Source organism: Lolium rigidum, chromosome 1 (genome assembly GCF_022539505.1).
Source record: "Lolium rigidum isolate FL_2022 chromosome 1, APGP_CSIRO_Lrig_0.1, whole genome shotgun sequence".
NCBI classification, from domain to species: domain Eukaryota; kingdom Viridiplantae; phylum Streptophyta; class Magnoliopsida; order Poales; family Poaceae; genus Lolium; species Lolium rigidum.
This window is the reverse complement of record NC_061508.1, coordinates 332,230,450-332,254,251: the sequence shown is the minus strand read 5'-3', so window position 1 is coordinate 332,254,251 and position 23,802 is coordinate 332,230,450. Positions and strand designations below refer to the sequence as shown.

The 23,802-nt window shown below is 46.9% G+C and overlaps 2 protein-coding genes across 3 annotated transcripts; one reads left to right on the top strand and one right to left on the bottom strand.

Moving 5' to 3' along the window:
* Positions 1–2,157: 2,157 nt before the first annotated feature.
* On the top strand, positions 2,158–6,539 carry LOC124699880 (vacuolar-sorting receptor 7-like). The gene is made up of 11 exons (XM_047232111.1): positions 2,158–2,452; positions 3,668–4,455; positions 4,547–4,616; positions 4,752–4,835; positions 4,936–5,012; positions 5,099–5,180; positions 5,269–5,351; positions 5,459–5,522; positions 5,640–5,771; positions 5,877–5,980; positions 6,062–6,539. Exons 1-11 carry the CDS (start codon positions 2,158–2,160, stop codon positions 6,164–6,166), a joined length of 1,884 nt encoding a protein of 627 aa, XP_047088067.1. The 3' UTR covers positions 6,167–6,539.
* On the bottom strand, positions 6,273–10,250 carry LOC124699852 (translation initiation factor IF-2). 2 transcript variants are annotated; one of them, XM_047232093.1, is made up of 5 exons: positions 9,333–10,250; positions 9,099–9,242; positions 8,022–8,207; positions 7,225–7,325; positions 6,273–6,816 (listed from the first exon to the last, which is right to left on the bottom strand). In XM_047232093.1, the coding sequence occupies exons 1-4, from the start codon at positions 10,248–10,250 to the stop codon at positions 7,245–7,247; spliced, it is 1,329 nt and encodes a 442-aa protein (XP_047088049.1). In that variant the 3' UTR covers positions 6,273–6,816; positions 7,225–7,244. The 2 variants fall into 2 exon arrangements, with proteins under 2 accessions (XP_047088049.1, XP_047088042.1); XM_047232086.1 differs by lacking the exon at positions 6,273–6,816 and having other exon boundaries at positions 6,925–7,325.
* Positions 10,251–23,802: the final 13,552 nt, after the last annotated feature.

The window sequence follows — 23,802 nt, the reverse complement described above, 5'->3', positions numbered from 1 at the left end:
CCACTAGAAGAGGCAATATTGTTTTGTCAAGAGTTTCTGATTTGATTGATCCTGATACTGAGAAGTGGGATGAAGAAATCTTAAATGAGATCTTTTGGCCTATTGATGTACAGCGTATTCTGAACATTCCCCTAGCGAGTGGGATTATGCAGGATTTTGTTTCTTGGCACTTTACCAAGACGGGTATTTTCTCGGTGCGTTCTTGTTACCATGCAGAATGGGATCATCAACACGGCACCAAACTAAGGAGAACATCAGGTTATGGTACATCTTCGAATTTGCCTGTTTGGAAAACAATATGGGCTTTGAATGTTCCAGCCAAGGTGAAAATACACTTGTGGAGATCGCTCCTGGGTGCTATTCCCTGTAATGGGGTGTTAGCTAATAGGCACATGATCACGAGCTCTCAATGCTCACTTTGTCAAACTGACTGTGAGAGCATTCGCCATGCTTATTTCTGCTGTCCGCGGGTTTTGGAAATTTGGAGCTTTCTCGGTATGAGTGAGTTGATATCACATGTGACTTCTGTTGAAACAAATGGCGGCGCAGTTCTGGAAGCTTTGCTTCGGGATAAGTTGGCTGCGGCCCCGATGACCCCGGAGGTGGAGCGGAATGACCTGATAGCAGTAGCGGTTTGGTATATTTGGTGGGAGAGGAGAAAAGCCACGCACGGTGAGGCTGTTCAATCTCCTGCTCGTACTGCACAGTCGATATCTACACTCGCTCTGAACTATTCTAGAGCAAAGAAGAGGATGACAGGTATTGACAGGCATGGGTGGGTAAAACCAAAAGAAAACTTTGTGAAACTTAATGTGGACGCAGGGTTTAACGCTGATGCTGGAACTGGAAGCACTGGTGCAATTCTACGTGATGATAGTGGGGCCTTTCTGGCGGCGAGCTGTTGCGGCATTCCGTTTATCTCTGATCCATCTTCTGCCGAAGCTAGAGCGCTTCGGGATGGATTAATTCTTGCTGGCCAGATAGGATGCAACAGGATAGAGGTGAATTCCGACTGCATGGATGTGATTGAGGTTATGAATCAAGGCGGGAATTCTTTTGGCCCAGCTGCAGCTATTTACGAGGAGTGTTCGATGCTTTGTCATAGTTTTGTAGAGGTGGTGTTCTCTCATTGTCCTAGAGAAGCCAACATGGCAGCACATGCTTTAGCTAGATCCTCAGAGGGACCAGAGTCAATTGTCTGGCTCGATGACCCCCCTGATTTCATTTTTAGTGTGTTGGCAAATGATGTAACGATTATGTGACTCAGACAGCAAGTTTCTTACGCACTCTTTTCCTTACCAGGGTACCGAAGGGGACTGGAAGGTTTTTAATGAGACGGCTTGCTTGTCTTATATATATATTGGTTTTGCTTCAAAAAAAAAAAAACTCCAGGGCATATCCATGAAAGGTACGGCGGTGACTTATGTGAGCAAAAGTAAATAGATTCCAGGACCCAACGTACACGTCCGGCCGGGTACCGTCGACTCGTCGTGCAAGGTCCAGAGCAGACTGGAAGCACACGGTTGGTCACGACGACTCCACCCGTGCTCTGCACCCGTTCATCCAAAGCCAAGACTCGCCCGGCGACTTGATTTCAGCCCTGTTTTCCTAACACTCGACTTGATTTTTTCTTCCTTCGCGACTTCTCATCTTAAAATTCAGTTCTTTTCCGAAATAGAGAGAAAAAAGGTGCGCCTCTCCTTTCGCGCTCCAACTTTCTACAGACCCCTCGCATCCGCCAGCAGTTGGCAGCTCCCTCCTCCTCTCGCCGCCCGTCGCCTTCCCACTTCTCTTCCCTTGCACGTCACAGAAGCTAGCTGCTGGCTGACGCACACCGAATCCCAATCGGACCAAACGCATTCCGTCAGCTTCCCCAGCAGTACAATCCAAGCAAACCATCCCCATCCCCCTGGCCTCTTCCCTTCCATCCATATCTCGGCTTGCAGTCGCACGGGAATCGAGTAGGAACCCGGCAAGGTCGAGCCATTTCTTTTCTTGCCGGGCCACCTAACCTCGCGCGCCACCAAACGCAGCTCGTCGTAGCTCGTAAGCCTTCTTGGCTCATCCATCATACACTCCTGCTCCTACCCCTCGCCGCCATAGACACGAGATAGACGCGCGCGAGGCGAGGTGATCGAATTGATCGGTCGAGCGGCGATGGCTAGGGGCGTGTGGCCGTTCTTGGCCTTCGCTGCCGTCATGGCGGCGATGGTGGTCATGCCGGTGCGGGGGCGGTTCGTGGTGGAGAAGAGCAGCGTGAGGGTGCTGGCGCCGGAGCACATCAGGGGCCACCACGACGCCGCCATCGGCAACTTCGGGGTGCCCGACTACGGCGGCACGCTCACCGGCGTCGTGCTCTACCCGGACGCCAAGGCCACTGGCTGCGCCGAGTTCCACACCAAGTTCAAGTCCAAGTCCGGACGCCCCGTCATCCTGCTGCTTGACCGCGGAGGTACCCAACTTCTTGCTAATCCGTGGTTCTTAATGAACTGATGATATACTCACAAGTACTATCACCATTATTTACCGTGTTAGTACTTCATAGCTTGTTATTACCGGTTTTTGCTAAATCTCACGAGGAAGTAGTTGCTGGTGGCTAGCTGCACGAGCTTGAACTGTTCAGTCTTGCCGACGACTTAATATGCATTATGGTCATATATATATCTTGGTTCATGTCAGAGCTGTGCTATTGATGGGCCAAGTCAACGTACGTGCTAATCTTTGACTAGGAAAGGAAGCTACTAATGGCTAGGTAGTTTGAAACTTGGTACACATGCTAATTACTTTAGTGCTACTAGTATTTTAACCTGTTGATGTAGATTGGTCTCCAACTTAGATATCACACAAATTGCCATCAATTTTGTTTTATTTTTATTTTTTGCTTGCATATTTCTAGTGGAGTTGAATTCGACCGTATTCCATTGACTCAGCTGTTTCGTACCTACTGGTAGATATTTCTAGTGGAGTATAATTTGTGAAAATAAAGGAAAACAATGTATTACTAAAAAAATCTGAATTCACACGACATTTACAGGATCACACTTTTCTTTTGTCAAGAGTTTCAGATAACTCTCTCTGACCTGAAAGACAAAAAGCAGGTTCAGACTTACATTTAGTATATCCAACCATTGGATTTGTTGGTGCTCATTTCATCTGATCCAGCCATCGCAACGCACTTGATCACAACACTTGTACTACCGGTCAGTAGGTGTCGGTATCCCTTCAAGCCAAGGGTAGCATCAAATCAACAATCTGCCTCATCCTTCCTTGATTAATTTCCAAGCAAAGCCTTCCCAACCTTGTTCAAGAATTGCACCTTATGCCATTTCTGAACCCAGAAAGCAAGCAGGATAGGTTCAGACATACAGCCAGTATCCAAGCATGCCATTTGTTGGTGTTTGATCCAGCCATCACAACGCACTTGATCACAACACTTGCACTACCAGTTAGTAGGTGTGAGAGTTACTTCAAGCCAAAGGCAGCGCCAGATCGACAATATGTTCCAATGTTCCATCCACCCTTGATTAATTTGCAAGCAAAGGGAGCCCAAGCTTCTTCAAGAAGTTGCACCTTGTACAATCGAACATATCCTAACGTTGCAGAGATTTTACACCACATCAGTACACACAGAGAATTGACAGTTTGATCATGTGACATGTTTTCGCAGAATGCTACTTTGCGCTCAAGTCGTGGAACGCCCAGCAGGCAGGCGCGGCGGCGGTGCTGATCGCGGACAGCATCGACGAGCAGCTGCTGACGATGGACACACCCGAGGCGTCGCCGGACACGGAGTACATCGACAAGATCAACATCCCGTCGGCGCTGGTGAACCGCGCCTTCGGGGAGTCCCTGAAGAAGATGGCGGAGAAGGCGGAGGCCGAGGGCGAGGTGGTGGTGAAGCTGGACTGGCGGGAGTCGATGCCGCACCCCGACGAGCGCGTGGAGTACGAGCTGTGGACGAACAGCAACGACGAGTGCGGGCCACGGTGCGACGAGCAGGCGGCCTTCGTGAAGAGCTTCCGCGGCCACGCCCAGATCCTGGAGCGCGGTGGGTACGCCCGCTTCACCCCGCACTACATCACCTGGTACTGCCCGGAGGCGTTCAAGCTGACGCGGCAGTGCCAGTCGCAGTGCATCAACCACGGCAGGTACTGCGCGCCGGACCCGGAGCAGGACTTCGGGGCGGGCTACGAGGGCAAGGACGTGGTGGTGGAGAACCTGCGGCAGCTCTGCGTGCACCGCGTCGCCAACGTGACCGGCCGGCCATGGGCGTGGTGGGACTACGCCATGGACTACAAGCTCCGGTGCTCCATGAAGGAGAAGAAGTACAGCAAGACGTGCGCCGAGGACGTGGTCACCTCGCTCGGGCTGCCGCTGGACAAGGTGCTGGAGTGCATGGGCGACCCCGAGGCTGACGCCGAGAACGCCGTCCTGACCAAGGAGCAGGAGGACCAGGTTCGTTCGGCTCCGTTCGAGTTTCCGTCTCCTGAGCATGGCAATTCATTATCTCGTTCAAGATTGCATGAGTGTATGATGTTGTTTCCAGATTGGCCGTGGATCGCGAGGAGATGTGACCATCCTGCCCACGCTGGTCATCAACGATGTTCAGTACAGAGGTATTAGTTGTTGCGGCGTTTCTGTCTTGAGCAAGAATGGACGGATGAGCAGAGCTAGCTTCGATGCGAAAGATTTGGTATGAAATTAGTTGCATCTTTGCTGACGTGATCGGTTGGGATGTTGTGTGCTTGTAGGGAAGCTGGAGAGGACGGCGGTGCTGAAGGCCGTGTGCGCCGGGTTCAAGGAGGGGACTGAACCGCACGTCTGCCTCAGCGACGGTAGGAGGAAACTCTCACGCGTCGGGCTTCTTCTGTATGTAAAGATCGATGGCTTTTCTGTCTGAACTTGTGACGAGCTCTTGTGATTGATGCACTGCAGACATCGAGACGAACGAGTGCCTGCACAGGAACGGCGGATGCTGGCGAGACCAGGCGACCAACGTCACCGCCTGCAGGGTGGCTAGTGCTAGTAGAAGGCTGGACATTCATCCACTCCGCAGCAATGTGTGATCTGATCTTGGTTCCTTGCTGATGATGCGCAGGACACGTACAGGGGCAGGGTGTGCGAGTGCCCGGTGGTAAACGGCGTCCAGTACGAGGGCGACGGCTACACCCACTGCAAAGGTACGCTTTCAATTTTCAAGCCTGTCCATGGCGATATAAGGAAACGTTGGAGGCGGTCTGCTCATGTTTCTCCCTGTTGCTGCTTCAGCTGTCGGGCCGGGCAGGTGTGCGCTGAACCATGGCGGATGTTGGTCGGAGACCAGAGGAGAACACACCTTCTCCGCCTGCTCGGTATATCACTTCTCTTCTCGCTCCTCTCACACAGTTCCACTCGACATGGCCTTCATCGTCCATCCATGTATCTCTGCTAAGTGCTAACCCATTAGTCGCTGTATCAGGACAACGCGCTGACCGGATGCCGGTGCCCGTCGGGGTTCCAAGGGGACGGCCACACATGCGAAGGTGAGATCTCCATTGTTCCCTCTCTGATGAAACCGGTAGTGCAAGAGATGGTTGGAAGCGCAACAGAGCCGAGTTGCCAAGAACAAGTTCTTATGTCCATGGCTGCTGCTGCTTCAGATCTGGACGAGTGCAAGGAGAAGCTGGCGTGCACCTGCCCGGACTGCCGCTGCAAGAACACCTGGGGCAGCTACGAATGCGGCTGCAGCAAAGGCAACCAGATCTACATACGAGGGGAGGATGTCTGCATCGGTAAGTACTTCAATGTTCTAGTCTGAAATCCGACCAGTCTGTCCGTCGGAATCCTGTGAACCAATGCTTGAGATGCTCATCGCTTTCACTCCGTGGTGGATGCAGCTAGCAGCATGTCGAGGTTTGGCTGGCTCATCGGCATCCTGGTCGTGTCATGCGCCGCCGGCCTAGGGGTCGCCGGCTACGTCTTCTACAAGTACAGGCTCAGGGTACGTTCCTCACCGCGTATCTAATTTATTCTCCTAGATTATATGTTGTGGTTCAACGATTTATTTGTTTCATTGTTTCAGTCGTACATGGACTCGGAGATCATGGCCATCATGTCCCAGTACATGCCGCTCGACAGCCAGAACAACGAGCACCAGCCCCTCCGGCAACATGCTTCAGACGCCTAAGGCTATATCATCATGAAGCTTTTGAACAAATCTCTTGTTCTGCATCTTATGAACAGGCAGTAGATGGAGATGGATTTGGGAGGGGAAACATGCAGAGTAACACCTTCTGGCTTCAACCATACTCAGCAGATACTTGCTGTGCATTTCGATGATCTCTTAGTTCCCTTTTTGTATAGAAAAGAAAATGATGGTTTGTACAAAACCCACAGGGGTGAGCTGTAGATGATTAGCTAGATAGGCATTTCTGCTCCCCTGGTGGATCAAGAACATTACAAGACAGATTACTTTGGCAAAGATAAAAAATATACTGCCATGTACAAACCAATACCAGGCTTCTGTTTTTGCCAGCTGAGGTTTGTTTTCTTCAACCTTTCGCGAAAGCAGCAGGTGCTTTATTATTGACATGTATGAGTACTACTCTAGGCGCTTCAGATAAAAAAAAATCACACAGAACTTCATAGTTTTCTAGTAGGCATTAGTGTCCTTACAAGTAAACCTAATTCACCAATTACTGCCTGAGTGGGCCATGCGTAATCGCAGAATCCGTTCTTTAGACGGTAGAGTATGACCAGGTTCTAGGTTTGTGCATGTCGATCACTGGGTCCATTATGCGATTCTGGTGGTCCTACACTTGGGCAGACTTGCATGCCCTGAAAAGAGGACCCGTGCTGAGAGCTCACTCCCTTAACACAAAATACCACTTCCTTTATAATTCGGTCCAAATACGCGATCCATAGTACAGTAAATAGATTACTCCATGATCAATGCAAACATCCATAATTTGATTAGCACTTTAATCAAGCATTCATAATTCGATTAGTGCCTTAAGGAGGTAAGGGAGTTTCAATTGTCATAAACAAATGGTGATGGCACTTCTAGAACAAAAAATGACAAGAGGAAAATCTCCCAAAAGAAATATCCATGTTTCTCAGTGATTTTATTTGCCTAACTACCATCCCAGTAGAAGGGAATATAGCATGAATTGAACATAACATCAAACCTTCTCTCAAAAAAGGGAAAATCTGCTAAATCTTCTTAGGGGCAAAATGAGATCTTACAACATAGTACTAGAAGGCTTTCACTTGTATTGTTCTGAAACTTCACGAACAAACTTGTCCATGAATTGACATTTCTTGTCAAAACCCCAGCCAGGATTATTCTGCAAAATACAAGGAAGCAAAGCAGAATACTAGCTAAGTTAGCAAGTAAGAAGCAAATTTTGTCCAAGTAAACAAAAACTACGAGTGCTGAAATACATCAAGTATCAACGCATAAAATTATCCTTTCTAAGATACTATCTATAACGACATACTAAGCTGTAAATTGCAAGCAATCATGAGTTTATGATGTTAGCTGCAAATATTAAAATATATGTGCTTACTGTCAGGTGTTTACAAGAAGCTAACTTCAAGCATATGCGCTTAGAATGTTTTGAGATAGATGGTATCTGCCATTTTATATCTTCGAGAAAAAAGGGTAAGCAATTATCAAATGTATCTATATGGACACCCATACAGTCATGCATACAGCTAGATGAAGAAATGTAGATGAGACTTGAAGGTGAAATTAGGACCAGAATATAGATGAGAGTTGAAGGTGAAATCATGAGAAATATTACACAACAAATACGATCACTGCAATAGTAAAAATCATTTTAGTATGCAAAGAGAAAGAAGGTCTAGAAACAAGCTGACTCTTATGGTTATGTCAGAAACTCAGAACAAGTCAAGTTAGACAGGAATTGCATTGCCACCGTGACACAACTAGAAGTTCAATTTACTGTAACTGCTACTAAGAATTGAATCATGAATATTATCTAGAGCATTAGTTGTAATAAGAACTTAAGAAGACGAACCTTAAGAGAGAGTAAAGTTTTATCAGTAAACCGCTTTACTGAGTTAGGTATGTTCTCTGGAAGAGTGTGGGCAACCCTTTGCAGCTCCTCTTCTTGCTGCTTTGCAGACACGACATCAGGCCCACTGTACATGTCTATAAGCTCTTTCATATGGGGTGCCCTTTCCATGACATCTTTCACGGCTTCCTAAGAATGATACAGTAGATTATACCAGGTCAGTTGAAGATACCCCAAAAGAACACATATAGCAACGAATTGAATGCAAGTACATAATCCTGAACTGCTCGTATATACATGCAATCTGACATTTGTACTACACTGAAACTGAATTGTAGAACCAGAGATGCTTACTTATAAGGCCAGTATCTGGAAACTATAACCATCTTACTCTATAATATCGAGACATTTATGTCTTTCCTTTAAGATAATCTACAAATTAAATCGAATGTACAGGAAAAAACAGCCTTTATTAGGAAGAAGAAACTCATCTAATAGTTTAGCAGTTGAACCTCATCAGTCACCTCAGAACAAGAAAATTGACCTACAACTACTCAACAAGACTATAATGGCACAGAGAGTTAACTATTACTGCCTCCAGACTATTTATTAAAATATGCATATAATCTTATAACACTAGAATGTTACAAAAGTAGATCTGAGGTTTAACAGCGAGTCTACTAATATCATTTCAACAACAGTCAAGATAGTTTTAGATGTATACTACTGGGTAAAATTAGTGCATGTTCAACTACAAACATACCACAAGGGTATAAAATTGCAAACTAAGTTATAGCACTATTTTAATATTGATCTATGTTGCTGGTCCATCAATCTATTTATCAAGACTATAGCATGCTATCATATCCTAATACCATCCAACTATAGATATGGTAATGTAAGCTATAACAGCAAAACAAGATCTGACCCAAGCAGACTTACTCTGGCACATTCTAATGTGTGTGGTAAGTCGAAGCAATAATACACGTATACCAGGAAGAAAAAAAAGCAGAACTATCTACTAGCACAAACATTTAGTTGGGAAAACATATATCTCATTGTGACAATTATAAGATTCACCTCCCATTCTTCCTGGTCCTTGATGCCTTCGTAGGCAACTATAAATGGCTTCACTTTCTGCAGCACCTCCTCTAATGACATCGGTGGCTTCTCCTCAATGTCAGGATTACCAAAGTTCACATGGTACTCTGGCTCAAACTCAATCTGCACACACAAACACTCAGAAGTAGAAATCCATCAGGAACCGAACAAGCACGCCCAGATCTGATAATTCTGACGCAGTGCAGCACGCACCATGTTATTGGTGTGCACAGCGTCCAAATAATCATCCTCCTCTGGGTCTGGCAGCGCCTGCTCTGCCGCCTCGTCGAACGCCGCGTCCCAAATCTCCATCTTCTTGGCACCGAGCCGCTTCTCGAGCTTCTCACCGTCAGCGTTGTCCCCAAAGAAGAGCGAATCGCGCTCGTCCGCCGCAGCAGGCCGGCGGCCCCCGTCACGGCCACGCCCGCGGGGGCCGCGCCCGCCTCTGCCGCGTCCGCCGCCGCCGTCGCCGCCACGCGCAAGGAGCTCCAGAGCGCGCTTCACGGCGTCCTGTGGGGCCAGTTTCGGCTGCCCGCTTGGGGCGGAAGGGGCGGGCGCTTTCTTCGCCTCGCGACGTCGAACGAATCGGTTCTCCTCCTCGGGGGCTCTGTCCACTGGTTGCTGCACACGCGGCACACCGCGGCCGGCGCCGGCGGTAGGGACGGAACGCGGTGGTTCGGCGGAGGAGGAGGAGGCAGCTGTCGTTGGCGGCGACGGATCGGAGGAAGGGGGCACGACGTCGAACCGCTTGGTGAAGGTTGGTTGCTTGGGGGCATCTTGGACGGACGGCGGCGACGGCGGTGGCAGAGGCGATCCACGGCCGCGGCCCGCGCCGGAGAAGGAGGAGAAGGGCGGGATGGTGGGGGAGGGCGGGATCGCGGGCTCCCCGCGGCCACGGCCGGCGGAAGACGCTGCGGCGAAGAGATCCGCCGCGCCATCGTCGTCGCCGTCGTCGGGAATGGGGCGCCCGGGAGCGCGCTGCGGCGCGGAGGCGGAGGGTGGTAGGCCGCGCCCGCGCCCGCGTCCAGCGCCACCGCTGCCGCCGATGCCGGAGAAGGAGGAGAAAGCGGCGGCGTATGAGGGGAGGTTCGCGTGCCGGCGGGCGGCGGCGGCGGCGCCGAGGCCTCGCATGGTGGTTTAGCGCGGGGTGCTGGTTAGGGTTGGGCTCGACGAAATGGTAGTGGGCTGGATCCCGGAACGAATCGGGGATCAGACGAAATTGTAGCCATTGGATCTCATTTGATGCTGTCCTCTCAGCCGTCCGATCTTTGTTTCGAAAGCACTACAAGAGGACCATATTTGAAACTTTTTTGAAAGCAAAATGAGTTGAAGAAAATAACTGAGATCGGACGCCACCACGGCCGATCTTCAGTGGAAAGCACAACAAAAGGAATAGATTCCACGATTAGCAATCCAAAATCAGGGGAGAGGAATAGATTCCACACAGACCGTATTTGAAAGCAAAATAAGTCCCAAGAAAATACTCACGAATAAGTAAGATGACTACGTAACATATCTTCCACCTTATCTCTTAGGCTATCGATGTGGGAAAGACGAGGACGAAGCAAACTGCCCGCTTATATCTTATTTTGAATAGTTAAAATCGAGAACAAGAGAAGAGAGGGAAAAGAAGATTTGAAAAGGGGAGATGGAAGAGAGTAAGATTACAAGCCTAATAATATCGCCGACTTGAACCCTACATTTACTCAATGCGTGCATTATGATTGGTTGACAATTTGACATATGGTTCAAACTAGATTCCTCTCTTGGGGTGGATATCATGTATACAAAATTGGTCCATGTGGACATTCACGTGGGTTCAAAGTGTTGTATATTTTTGCCCAAAAACCATGCACGCAAGATATCTCGTTCTACAATAGTTTAAAACCAATTTAGGAAAAAAAACTGCTCCATCCGTCCTCTATGAATTAATAGGGAACTAAGAGAGTAACAAATAACAAACCTAATGAGAGAGTAACAAATAACAAGCCTAATCTGCAAACATTTCATCTCACTATTTGCAACAATGAAGTGGTTAGAAATATTCACTGACATTTTCTATGTCATACCACGCATACAAATTGCATATTACAATGCTACAGGGCATATAGGTGGCCCCTACTTTGACAATGATACCAAACCACCTATTGTCTTGTACCTCAACAATGTCAACTTTTTTTTCTTTACTCTCAAGCTAGCAATGTACCTCAACAATGCAGGAGAGCAGCCTCAGCTTCTTGTTTTTTCAAGTCATAGGTCTTGCTTGTATGGTCTTCTGCTTTTGGGACTTTTAAGGGTATAAAAGTGGAAGAAATCGGAAGCCCAAACAAAAAACACAAAGTAGAAAAGCGTTGTGAAGAAGCACTTGGGCAAAATGAACTAAACAAGTGAGCCATATGGAAAGCTAACCTAGGGGGTACATGTGCCCGCTTTTGTTGCTTCCAGTGTTGCAGCAAATGGAATTGTTCTCTATACTTTTGATTATTTGCAAACAAATTGCCACTCGTGATCTGCCCGTCCCCCCATCTATATCCTCGTTTTATTTCCCCTCTCCGCTCGTTCATCAAATGCCATCATCCTCCGTGCATGCTGCCATCCCCTGGCCCCGCCGCCGTCCAAGGCCTCCTCCCCCACCTCCGCCGTCGTTCCCGGTTTCAACTCCAACCGTCCTGTCAATCTCGTCCCCGTTAGCCGCCGGTGGCAGGATCTCCTTTAGTCGTTGGTGCCTCATCGTTTCTTCGACGCCGACCACCTCGGTCACCTTGCTACGCTCTTCTTTGACACCGACCACCTTGGCCACCCTACTGCACTCTTCTCCTTCCTTCATCTCCCCTAGCCATGGCTGACTAGGGTTAGGTGAATGGACCGACACGACTAGAGGGGGGGTGAATATGCGCTACTAAAGTTTTTGTCTTTTTCGGTTTTTAGCTAGGCGGAAGTAAAGGTGTTAACTTTATAGTGAAGGTGACCCTAAAATGATGCGATGCAATACAAAAAGTAACACAAGTAGTAAGACAAGAAGATAAACAAGTATGAAGGAACGGGACAACCAGGCCGTAGCGAAGAGACGACGATTTGTTTCACCGCAGTTCCTCCCGCAAGAGGGAGTACGTCTGCGTTGAGGAGGTGTGGACCACGAAGGTCCAATGGCCACATAAGCATCACCTTATTCCTCAAGGAAACCCCACAAAGGAGTTTCCTTTTCTCCACTAACGAAGCCGATCGAGGTGGCTATTCCTTAACACGAGGTTAGGGCGAGCTCCACAACATCGAAGGCTCCCAACACCCTATGGGACCAGCACAACCCAAGCAAGCCTCCATAGGATCTCATCTGCAAGGGATTCCACAATAGGAATCCTAACTACAAGATCCACAAAGGATCAAGTGGGATTGGGTAGATCTTTCTTGGTGGGATGATAGATCGGGGACTCCACCACCACTCCTCAAAGTATGAGCTTGATTGTTTGGATGCGAAGAGAGATCCTCAAGGTTTCAGCTCTTCATCAATGGAGGAGAGAGAGTGTCGAGGTGTGATACGTCGCAAACGTATCTATAATTTTTGATGCTCCATGCTTGTTTTACACCAATTTTATTATGATTTACTTGCACTTCGCTACACTTTTATACATTTTCCGGCAATGGATCTCATTTGATGTTGTTCTCTCAGCCGTCCGATCTGTGCTCGAAGCACGACCAAGGAAGTAGATTCCACGTGAACCATATTTGAAACTTTGAAAGCAAAATGAGTCCCAAGAAAATAATTAAGATAGGACGCCGCCATGGCTGATCTTCAGTTAAAAGCGTGGCAAAAGGAATAGATTCCACACGGACCGTATTTGAAAGCAAAATGAGTTTGAAGAAAATACTCATGAATTTTAGAACTGAAATCACTTGTAAATTGTCATGACGTGCCATATCTTCCATCTCATCTCCTAGGCTGTCCATGTGGGAAAGAGGGGGAGGAAGAAGCCCGCACACATCTAATTTTGATACTAGTTAAAATTGAGGACGAGAGAAGAGAGGGGAAATGGGGTTTAGAAAGGGGATCTTTTACGGTAGGGACAGAGAAGCACCAACCGTTCAACCATCCAGATCCAAGGTTTTAGGTTAACTAATACTTGTTATGTAAAGGAGTAGTATTTTTCCACCAAAGAGTAAAATAGGTAAATTTTCACCTGCATATAGGAAATTTCAAGAGATCTAGATTTGTCCACCCAACTAGGCTCCTCCTTTGATCTAATTCCACTTCTGCGGACAACAGTTTTCTCTTTTAGCCATCTCCAATAGCTGCCGCATAATAGACCATTTTTTGGTCAGTTTGGGTTTGGATGCGGCATCCTGCAGATGTGAAATAGGGCTCGGTCCATTGCGGCCGGAGGCGTCTCAAGCGGCGCTAAAACCACAAAAAAAAGGCTTCAAATACAGCCACTCCATTCGATCTAAATTAATTGATTCAACTTGGTCTACATATGCATGTATCTAGAGATAAAACACCTCTAAATACATCTGTATTGAGTCAATTAATTTGCTGAGTCAATTAATTTGAATCAAATGGAGTAACTTAATTTACATATATTTGGGACCGGAAGCCCCTAGTTTTTTTACTTAAAAAGAAAATGAAAATTAAAAACATAGGATAATCCTGCTACGGGGATGTTGGCTCCCGCCTCCTAATCCTCGTCGCTCGGGTCAATGAAGGAATGCGCCGGTGGCCACACATTGGCCGCCGGAGGAGGCAGCGGCAGGTACGTACTCCGGTCCTAACGCTAGTGTCGGTGCCTCCCCGTGGCTCCGCCCAAATGACCTCGTCGAGGAGGGGCCATTTGGCGCGCCCCTCCACCAAGGAGATGGCCTTCGCGCATGCAATGGCCTCCTTCCCCTTCAGCTCTGCAGCGTCCTCCTCCATTGGCTTGTAGTCAAGGTCGCACCGTCTTCAGGTCAAGGTCGCACCGTCTTCAGGCGGGTCCTACGTTGCCACCTCCTGGTATGCGGTCCTCGGAAGCGCCTGCTCCCACGGGAGGGGATCGACGTATTGGGTGTACACTCCCTGGTACCGGGACTAGTCGGCGTGGCCTGGTCGTGGCGCTGGGAAGGTATCACGCCATGGTGGGAGCGCCTCCTCCGCCTCCTTTGCTGGTGGTGGTGGAGGAACCTGCCTCGATGATGGCGGAAGCACCTACCGCAGTGGTGGTGGCGGCTATGGGTGCTGGATGGCCGCCTTGGCCTCCTCGTAGTTGAAGCCATCATCGTCGAGGCCCTCAAGGTTGGCCTCGACCATATCGCGCCGAACGTCGTGCTCGGCCTCAAACCACAGCGCCCACAACGGGAAGTCGACGGCGTACGTCGGATCCCGACGTAGATCCGACGGCAGGTGGGTGCGCATGGCCGCTACTCGAGATCACGTGCACAAACACCCACGCCTGGTTGAGGTGCCTCCATGTGGCAAGTGCACGTCCGACCATGGGAGTGGCGTGCCGATGTCGGCGTAGAGGTGCGATGTCGTCGTGCCGATATTCAAGCGCATCTCGGAGCGCGGAACGGGAGGAGGGAGTGTGGCCTTCCAGATTACAGGGGCCTCCCAGCGGGCGTGTGGGTGTTCTGGTGACCGCCATTGTCGTTGGCCACCGGAACGTGACCGAAGGCCTGAAAGGATCGTATGCCGCACCTAGAGGGGGGGGGGTGAATAGGTGCTAACCAATTTTTAGTTCTTTTTCAATTTAGGCTTGACACAAAAGGTAAATTCTCTAGATATGCACCTAAGTGAATTTACCTATATGACAAGGCTAACAACTAAGCAAGATATAGCTAGGCAATATAAGAGATAGAATAGGATAGAGGTAACCGAGAGTGGAGCACGCGATGACACGAAGATGATTCCCGTAGTTCCCTTCCTTTGCAAGAAGGTACGTCTACGTTTGGAGGAGTGTGGTTGCTACGAAAGCCAAACCAACAGCCACGAAGGCTTCACTCAAATCTCCGGTGAGCAACGCCACGAAGGCCTAGCCCACTTCCACTAAGGGATTTCCTCGAGGCGGAAACCGGGCCTTTACAAGGTTCTTGGGGCACACATCCACAACCAAATTGGAGGCTCCCAAATCTGTTACAACACAACAATCAACAACAATACATCAACACAAATCAACTAGGGAACCAAATAGGAACACTAGCATGAGATCCCTCAAACAAGAGAGGGGGAAAAGAATAACGCTTCGGTGAGGATGTAGATCGGTGTCTTCTCCTTCGAATCCCCAAAGATCAAGAGCTTTGATTGGGGGAGGAAGGAGATCTTGCAAATCTTGTGTTCTTGAGGTGGCTCTAATGGTGGTGAAGCTTGGCAGATTTTTCTTGCAATGATTGAGCAACTTGTCCCTTTGGAGAAGAAAGCTATTTATATGGGTGGAGCTTTCAGATCTGACCGTTGGGGACGAATTTCACTTACACCGGAAGTTCCGGCCAGGATGGCCGGAAGTTCCGGCTTCCACCGGAAGTACCGGCCGTTCGGGCCGGAACTTCCGCCTCTGATAAAATTCCTGCAAAGCAAAAGAAGGGGCGGAACTTGGGCGGAACTTCCGGTGACCGGAAGTTCCGGCCAAGTTCCGGAAACTTGCGAAAACCTTATCGGACTATACCTGAGCCACAAACTCGGAATTCGGAACTTGTCCGGAAGTTGGGCGGAAGTTCCGCTGACCGGAACTTCCGGCCAACTCCACCGGAACTTCCGGTCCTGAAGAGAAAACCTGAGCACAGACGGCGCTGAGAAGCTTCTGCTGAAAAAGTCAGGCCGGAACTTCCGCCAGACACAGAAACCCTGCAGAACTTCAGAACAGCTAAACCAATACACCGATCCAACATAATTTTTGATGACTTGTACCTGTCTACATCAACACACATAAAAATATACATAGTGTTGACGTCAAACACACAAAACCCAAAAGGGCGGGAAATGTTCTTTCAATCTCCCCTTTTTGGTGTTTGATGACAACACAAGTATTTGCAAGGAATGGATAATGTAAACAACAATGTGAGAGATATAGAGGAGCTCCCCCTAGATATGAGCAATGGTACATAAGAAGCTCCCCCTATATCTTGCATCCGTCTTCCAAGGGTTAGCAATACAACATAGTGATAAGCATATGAATAATAAGATCATGCACACATAGATAACCAAGGAAGACTCACATACGGAGTTTACCATACACAAATAAGGTTCCAAGCACATAGATAGAGTTTACAAACCAAATAGCTAAGACATAGTTCGACACCATAAAGATAAATAGAATCACAAGCAATAAAAACCAAAGACAACACGAGCTTGTGACTCCCCCATGCAAATACCCACCGAAGAGCAACCTAATAAGGTCTTACTCTCCCCCTTTGGCACCAAAGCACCAAAAAGGAAAAAGGAGAAACTACGCGCCCCAAGGGTCGGCGTTAGCCCAGCCGGGAGGGAGGTTCGATGAAGCGCCGGGGTAGGGAGGAGTGTGAGGAGGAGACTCGATCTCAAGGCCATCCGGAGGAAGAGGGACACCATAACGAGAGTGACATTCTCCTCGGATCCGGGGGGAGACACTTCCACCTCAAGGCCCCTCATGATGCTCTTCTGACGAACCCTTGACTTCTTGGCTTCAACATGCTGCTGATACTGACGGTGGTTGACTGCAGAGGTGAGGCAAAAGATCTGTCTCATGCGACGTGCTAGCTTGGAAGCCCAGCTAGGTGGCTTCTCATCCATGGGGTTAACATCTTCAAGAGGAGAGTTGTGGCGCTTGACCCTCAATGACTTCACTTCATGGGATGTGAGAGTGAGTGGAATGGATTGAACGAGTCTAGCATTGCAAGTATCAACCCAAGTGTCCTCAATGAGCTTCATAATGTACGGAGCAAAGGCGGGAAGCTTCTTCTCCATCACACATGACCACATCTCATGATAGATGTAGTCCATCACATCAAGCTTCTCACCGGTGCCCTTCTTAGCAAAAGAGTTTGCCATTAGATCCACTTCATAAAGATGTAGCTCATCAAGGTTGCCACCCTTTGGTCCAATGGTTTCCCGGTAGACTCTAAGCATGATATCCCAAGTAGGGAGAAGATCCGCACTCTTGCCCGGAACACCCCAACCGGGGATGTAGAGGTGCTCCAAGACTTCCCTTGTTTGAGCCCATGAGCTATCATGGCACCTCCAACCATTTGCATCAACACCCGGGTAGCGAGGATATCCAAGGGCGGCTCCAAACTTTGCCAAGTTAGACTCAAGGAGCCTCTCATGAGTCATCCACCGAAATGTTCTTGCTTCATCTTGCTCAAAGTGGACGGTGGCATAGAATTGTTGAATCAACCCAACATCATAGTCCTTGTTGAGCTCCATAATGGGATAGAGCCCAAACTCTCCACACATGGCATAGGCTTCTTCAAAGTACTTATTAGCGGCCATCTTCCCGGTGTCAATAGCATGTTGAGGGGCTAACCCCTTCTTGAATGGTATGTAGATCTCATAGAATATCTCCTCTTGGGTCTTGTTGTGGAACCGCTTATCCCCAACCCTATTGTTCCGAGGGGTGAGGTAAGGGTTCATGTCACGGAGCTCCTTGTACTCATTATATTGCATGCCCTTCACGGATATATGTATGTTCTTCCCACGAACAGCCCGTGACTTGAGCCTCTGAGCAGCTGCAGCTTGCTGGCGAGCGGTGAGCTTGGATGGTCGGGTTTGCTCAAGCTCTTCCTCAACCTCATCCACATGATCCTTGCCTCTCTTCTTGGAACCACCTGATAACGGAATCAATATGATAGGAATGATGAATGAGTGCACATAAGCAAGGAGACCAAACACCAGAGCATGCACAGGATATCGGGTAACAGCAGAAAAATTCGCCAGGCCGGAAGTTCCGGTGAGAACCGGCGGAAGTTCCGCCCCGGGCGGAAGTTCCGGCGTGAAGGGCCGGAACTTTAGGCTGTTTGAAAACAGCGGCAGTTTCTCACCAGATCTGTGGCAATGGCTAAGAGAACCGCATTACCACGACATCCTAAGCACGATCTAGTAGAGGAAAGGCATCTAGAGGATTTCTACCATAGCTTTGCCTAGAGTATGCCCTATATTTCATCTAGTGAGGTCTACCCACACATAGATAGGGAGAGGGCACAAACCGGGGGGAGCCTTGGAGGAGAAGAGGGAGAGGATGCCGATCCACGGAGACGATCCGGCGGGGAGCGCCGGAGGAGGGAGATCCGGCCGGAGGAGCAGCAGCCGTCACAGGGGAGGAGCACCACCAAATAGATCTTGGAAAGGGGAAAAGTGAGGAAGATGGAACTGCTCACCCGTTCGGCCCAGTTATATAGTGGCCACTTAAGGCCGGAAGTTCCGCTCGTTGGAGCCGGAACTTCCGGTCTCGCAGGAACCACCCAGGCTGGACACGAACAGGGCTGAACTGGCGAAAAGGATACCGATCGGAAGTACCGGTCGAAACGACCGGAACTTCCGGTGGAACAGGAAACTATGCCCAAAAACAGGATTTTGACACGAACATGGTGCACTTGGAGAAGGTGAAGGATATGTCTTAGATGAGATAGGCTTAGGACAGATACGTGATGCGTCTCCGACGTATCGATAATTTCTTATGTTCCATGCCACATTATTGATGATATCTACATGTTTTATGCACACTTTATGTCATATTCGTGCATTTTCTGGAACTAACCTATTAACAAGATGCCGAAGGGCCAGTTGCTGTTTTCTGCTGTTTTTGGTTTCAGAAATCCTAGTAAAGAAATATTCTCGGAATCGGACGAAATCAACGCCCAGGTTCCTAGTTTGCCCGGAGGCATCCAGAACACCCGAGAACCGCCAGAGAGGGGGCACAGGCCCACCAAACCCTAGGCCGGCGCGGCTAAGGGGGGGCCGCGCCCCCCTATAGTGTCGGCGCCCCTTCGACCTTCTGACGCCGCCTCTTCGCCTATATAAAGCCCCTGGACCTAAAACCTCGAGACGAAAAAAGCCACGGTACGAGAAACCATCCAGAGCCGCCGCCATCGCGAAGCCAAGATCGCGGGGACGGAGTCTCCGTTCCGGCACGCCGCCGGGACGGGGAAGTGCCCCGGAAGGCTTCTCCATCGACACCACCGCCATCTCCATCAACGCTGCTTGTCTCCCATGAGGAGGAGTAGTTCTCCATCAAGGCTCGGGGCTGTACTCGGTAGCTATGTGGTTCATCTCTCTCCTATGTGCTTCAATACAATAATCTCATGAGCTGCCTTACATGATTGAGATTCATATGATGATGCTTGTAATCTAGATGTCATTATGCTAGTCAAGTGAATTTTACTTATGTGATCTCCGGAGACTCCTTGTCCCACGTGTGTAAAGGTGACAGGTGTGTGCACCGTGTGGGTCTCTTAGGCTATATTTCACGGAATACTTATTCACTGTTATGAATGGCATAGTGAAGTGCTTATTTATATCTCTTTATGATTGCAATGTGTTTTGTATCACAATTTATCTATGTGCTACTCTAGTGATGTTATTAAAGTAGTTTTATTCCTCCTGCACGGTGTAATGGTGACGAGTGTGTGCATCCGTGTTAGTACTTGGCGTAGGCTATGATTATGATCTCTTGTAGATTATGAAGTTAACTATTGCTATGATGGTATTGATGTGATCTATGCCTCCTTTCTTAGCATGAAGGTGACAGTGTGCATGCTACGTTAGTACTTGGTTTAGTTGTGTTGATCTATGTTACACTCTAAGGTTATTTAAATATGAACATTGAATTGTGGAGCTTGTTAACTCCGGCATTGAGGGTTCGTGTAATCCTACGCAATGTGTTCATCATCCAACAAGAGAGTGTAGAGTATGCATTTATCTTTTCTGTTATGTGATCAAAGTTGAGAGTGTCCACTAGTGAAAGTATGATCCCTAGGCCTTGTCCCTAAATATCGCTATTGCTGCTTGTTTACTTGTTTTTACTGCGTTACTACTGCTGCGTTACTACTGCTTGTTTACTCGTCCTGGGCAAAGCACTTTTCCGGTGCCGTTGCTATCTGCTTATTCATACCACCTGTATTTCACTATCTCTTCGCCGAACTAGTGCACCTATTAGGTGTGTTGGGGACACAAGAGACTTCTTGCTTTGTGGTTGCGGGGTTGCATGAGAGGGATATCTTTGACCTCTTCCTCCCTGAGTTCGATAAACCTTGGGTGATCCACTTAAGGGAAAACTTGCTGATGTCCTACAAACCTCTGCTCTTGGAGGCCCAACACTGTCTACAGGAAAAGGAGGGGGGCATAGACATCAAGCTATTTTCTAGCGCCGTTGTGTTTGTGCTCGAAGCTATTTCCTTTAGATCTTGCAATTGCAACTTTTTGTTTCTTGTTTACACTAGTTAGGCATAATAGAAAACAACAAAAATATGAGAGATCTTTATGAACTTTATCTTGAATTAGGACATGATGTGTTTGAAGAGAGAATTAAAAAACCCATGGAACTTTATATGCATACTAATGGGAATGTTATTAATATGAATGCTTTGAACACTATTGTTGCTAATGCTATGGAAAATTCTAAGCTTGGGGAAGCTGGCTTTGATGAGCATGATCTTTTTAGTCCCCCAAGCATTGAGGAGAAAATTTACTTTGATGATACTTTGCCTCCCATATATGATGATTATAATGATAGTAGCCTTTTGTTACCATCTGTTATGGAGGATAAATTTGATTATGATTACAATATACCTCCTATATTTGATGATAGCTACTTTGTTGAATTTGCTCCCACTACAACTAATAAAATTGATTATGCTTATGTGGAGAGTAATAATTTTATGCATGAGACTCATGATAAGAATGCTTTATGTGATAGTTATATTGTTGAGTTTGCTCATGATACTACTGAAAGTTATTATGAGAGAGGAAAATATGGTTGTAGAAATTTTCATGTTATTAAAATGCCTCTCTATGTGCTGAAATTTTTGAAGCTACACTTGTTCTATCTTCCTATGCTTGTCACTTTGCTCTTCATGAACTTGTTTATTTACAAGATTCCTATGCATAGGAAGCATGTTAGACTTAAATTTGTTTTGAATTTGCCTCTTGATGCTCTCTTTTGTTTCAAATACTATTTCTTGCGAGTGCATCATTAAAACTGCTGAGCCCATCTTAATGGCTATAAAGAAAGAACTTCTTGGGAGATAACCCATGTGTTATTTTGCTACAGTACTTTGTTTTATATTTGTGTCTTGGAAGTTGTTTACTACTGTAGCAACCTCTCCTTATCTTAGTTTTGTGTTTTGTTGTGCCAAGTGAAGCCTCTAATCGAAGGTTGATACTAGATTTGGATTTCTGCGCAGAAACAGATTTCTATCTATCACGAATCTGGGCTGTTTTCTCTGTAGGTAACTCAGAAAAATTTGCCAATTTACGTGCGTGTTCCTCAGATATGTACGCAACTTTCATTAGTTTTGAGTTTTCTGATCTGAGCAACGGAAGTATTTATTAAAAATTCGTCTTTACGGACTGTTCTGTTTTGACAGATTCTGCCTTTTATTTCGCATTGCTTCTTTCGCTGTGTTGGGTGGATTTCTTTGTTCCATTAACTTCCAGTAGCTTTGAGCAATGTCCAGAAGTGTTAAAAATGATTGTGTCACCTCTAAACATGTGAGTTTTTGATTATGTACTAACCCCTCTAATGAAGTTTATGAGAAGTTTGGTGTGAAGGAAGTTTTCAAGGGTCAAGAGAGGAGGATGATGTACTATGATCAAGAAGAGTGAAAGGTCTAAGCTTGGGGATGCCCCGGTGGTTCATCCCTGCATATTTCAAGAAGACTCAAGCATCTAAGCTTGGGGATGCCCAAGGCATCCCCTTCTTCATCGACAAATTATCAGGTTCCTCCCCTGAAACTATATTTTTATTCGGTCACATCTTATGTGCTTTACTTGGAGCGTCTGTATTTTTCTTGTTTTTGTTTTTGTTTGAATAAATGCTTGTGTGGGAGAGAGACACGCTCCGCTGGTTCATATGAACACATGTGTTCTTAGCTTTTAATTTTCATGGCGAAGGTTGAAACTGCTTCGTTAATTGTTATATGGTTGGAAACGGGAAATGCTACATGTAGTAATTGGTAAAATGTCTTGGATAATGTGATACTTGGCAATTGTTGTGCTCATGTTTAAGCTCTTGCATCATATGCTTTGCACCCATTAATGAAGAAATACATAGAGCATGCTAAAATTTGGTTTGCATATTTGGTCTCTCTAAGGTCTAGATAATTTCTAGTATTGAGTTTGAACAACAAGGAAGACGGTGTAGAGTCTTATAATGTTTTCAATATGTCTTTTATGTGAGTTTTGCTGCACCGCTTCATCCTTGTGTTTGTTTCAAATAGCCTTGCTAGCCTAAACCTTGTATCGAGAGGGAATACTTCTCATGCATCCAAATACTTGAGCCAACCACTATGCCATTTGTGTCCACCATACCTACCTACTACATGGTATTTCTCCTCCATTCCAAAGTAAATTGCTTGAGTGCTACCTTTAAATTTCCATTCTTCACCTTTACAATATATAGCTCATGGGACAAATAGCTTAAAAACTATTGTGGTATTGAATATGTACTTATGCACTTTATCTCTTATTAAGTTGCTTGTTGTGCGATAACCATGTTCACTGGGGACGCCATCAACTACCTTTTGTTGAATATCATGTGAGTTGCTATTCATGTTCGTCTTGTCTGAAGTAAGAGCGATCTACCACCTTATGGTTGGAGCATGCATATTGTTAGAGAAGAACATTGGGCCGCTAACTAAAGCCATGATCCATGGTGGAAGTTTCAGTTTTGGACATATATCCTCAATCTCATATGAGGAAAAATAATTGTTGCTACATGCTTATGCATAAAAGAGGAGTCCATTATCTGTTGTCTATGTTGTCCCGGTATGGATGTCTAAGTTGAGAATAATCAATAGCGAGAAATCCAATGCGAGCTTTCTCCTTAGACCTTTGTACAGGCGGCATAGAGGTACCCCATTGTGACACTTGGTTAAAACATGTGCATTGCGATGATCCGGTAGTCCAAGCTAATTAGGACAAGGTGCGGGCACTATTAGTATACTATGCATGAGGCTTGCAACTTGTAAGATATAATTTACATGATACATATGCTTTATTACTACCGTTGACAAAATTGTTTCTTGTTTTCAAAATCAAAGCTCTAGCACAAATATAGCAATCGATGCTTTCCTCTTTGAAGGACCATTCTTTTACTTTTATTGTTGAGTCGGTTCACCTATCTCTCTCCACCTCAAGAAGCAAACACTTGTGTGAACTGTGCATTGATTCCTACATACTTGCATATTGCACTTGTTATATTACTCTATGTTGACAATATCCATGAGATATACATGTTACAAGTTGAAAGCAACCACTGAAACTTAATCTTCCGTTGTGTTGCTTCAATACCTTTACTTTGAATTATTGCTTTATGAGTTAACTCTTATGCAAGACTTATTGATGCTTGTCTTGAAGTACTATTCATGAAAAGTCTTTGCTATATAATTCATTTGTTTACTCATTGCATTTACATTGTTTTGATCGCTGAATTCATTACATATGCTTACAATAGTATGATCAAGGTTATGATGGCATGTCACTCCAGAAATTATCTTTGTTATCGTTTACCTGCTCGGGACGAGCAGA

Coding starts and splice junctions, on each gene's coding strand:
- LOC124699880 (XM_047232111.1), top strand. CDS start 2,158: ATGGCTAGGGGCGTGTGGCCGTTCTTGGCCTTCGCTGCCGTCATGGCG. Junction 4,456..4,546: donor CCAAGGAGCAGGAGGACCAG/GTTCGTTCGGCT, acceptor TGTTGTTTCCAG/ATTGGCCGTGGATCGCGAGG. Junction 5,772..5,876: donor AGGGGAGGATGTCTGCATCG/GTAAGTACTTCA, acceptor TGGTGGATGCAG/CTAGCAGCATGTCGAGGTTT.
- LOC124699852 (XM_047232093.1), bottom strand. CDS start 10,250: ATGCGAGGCCTCGGCGCCGCCGCCGCCGCCCGCCGGCACGCGAACCTC. Junction 8,208..9,098: donor AGGACCAGGAAGAATGGGAG/GTGAATCTTATA, acceptor TATCATTCTTAG/GAAGCCGTGAAAGATGTCAT. Junction 7,326..8,021: donor AAACTTTACTCTCTCTTAAG/GTTCGTCTTCTT, acceptor TGTATTTTGCAG/AATAATCCTGGCTGGGGTTT.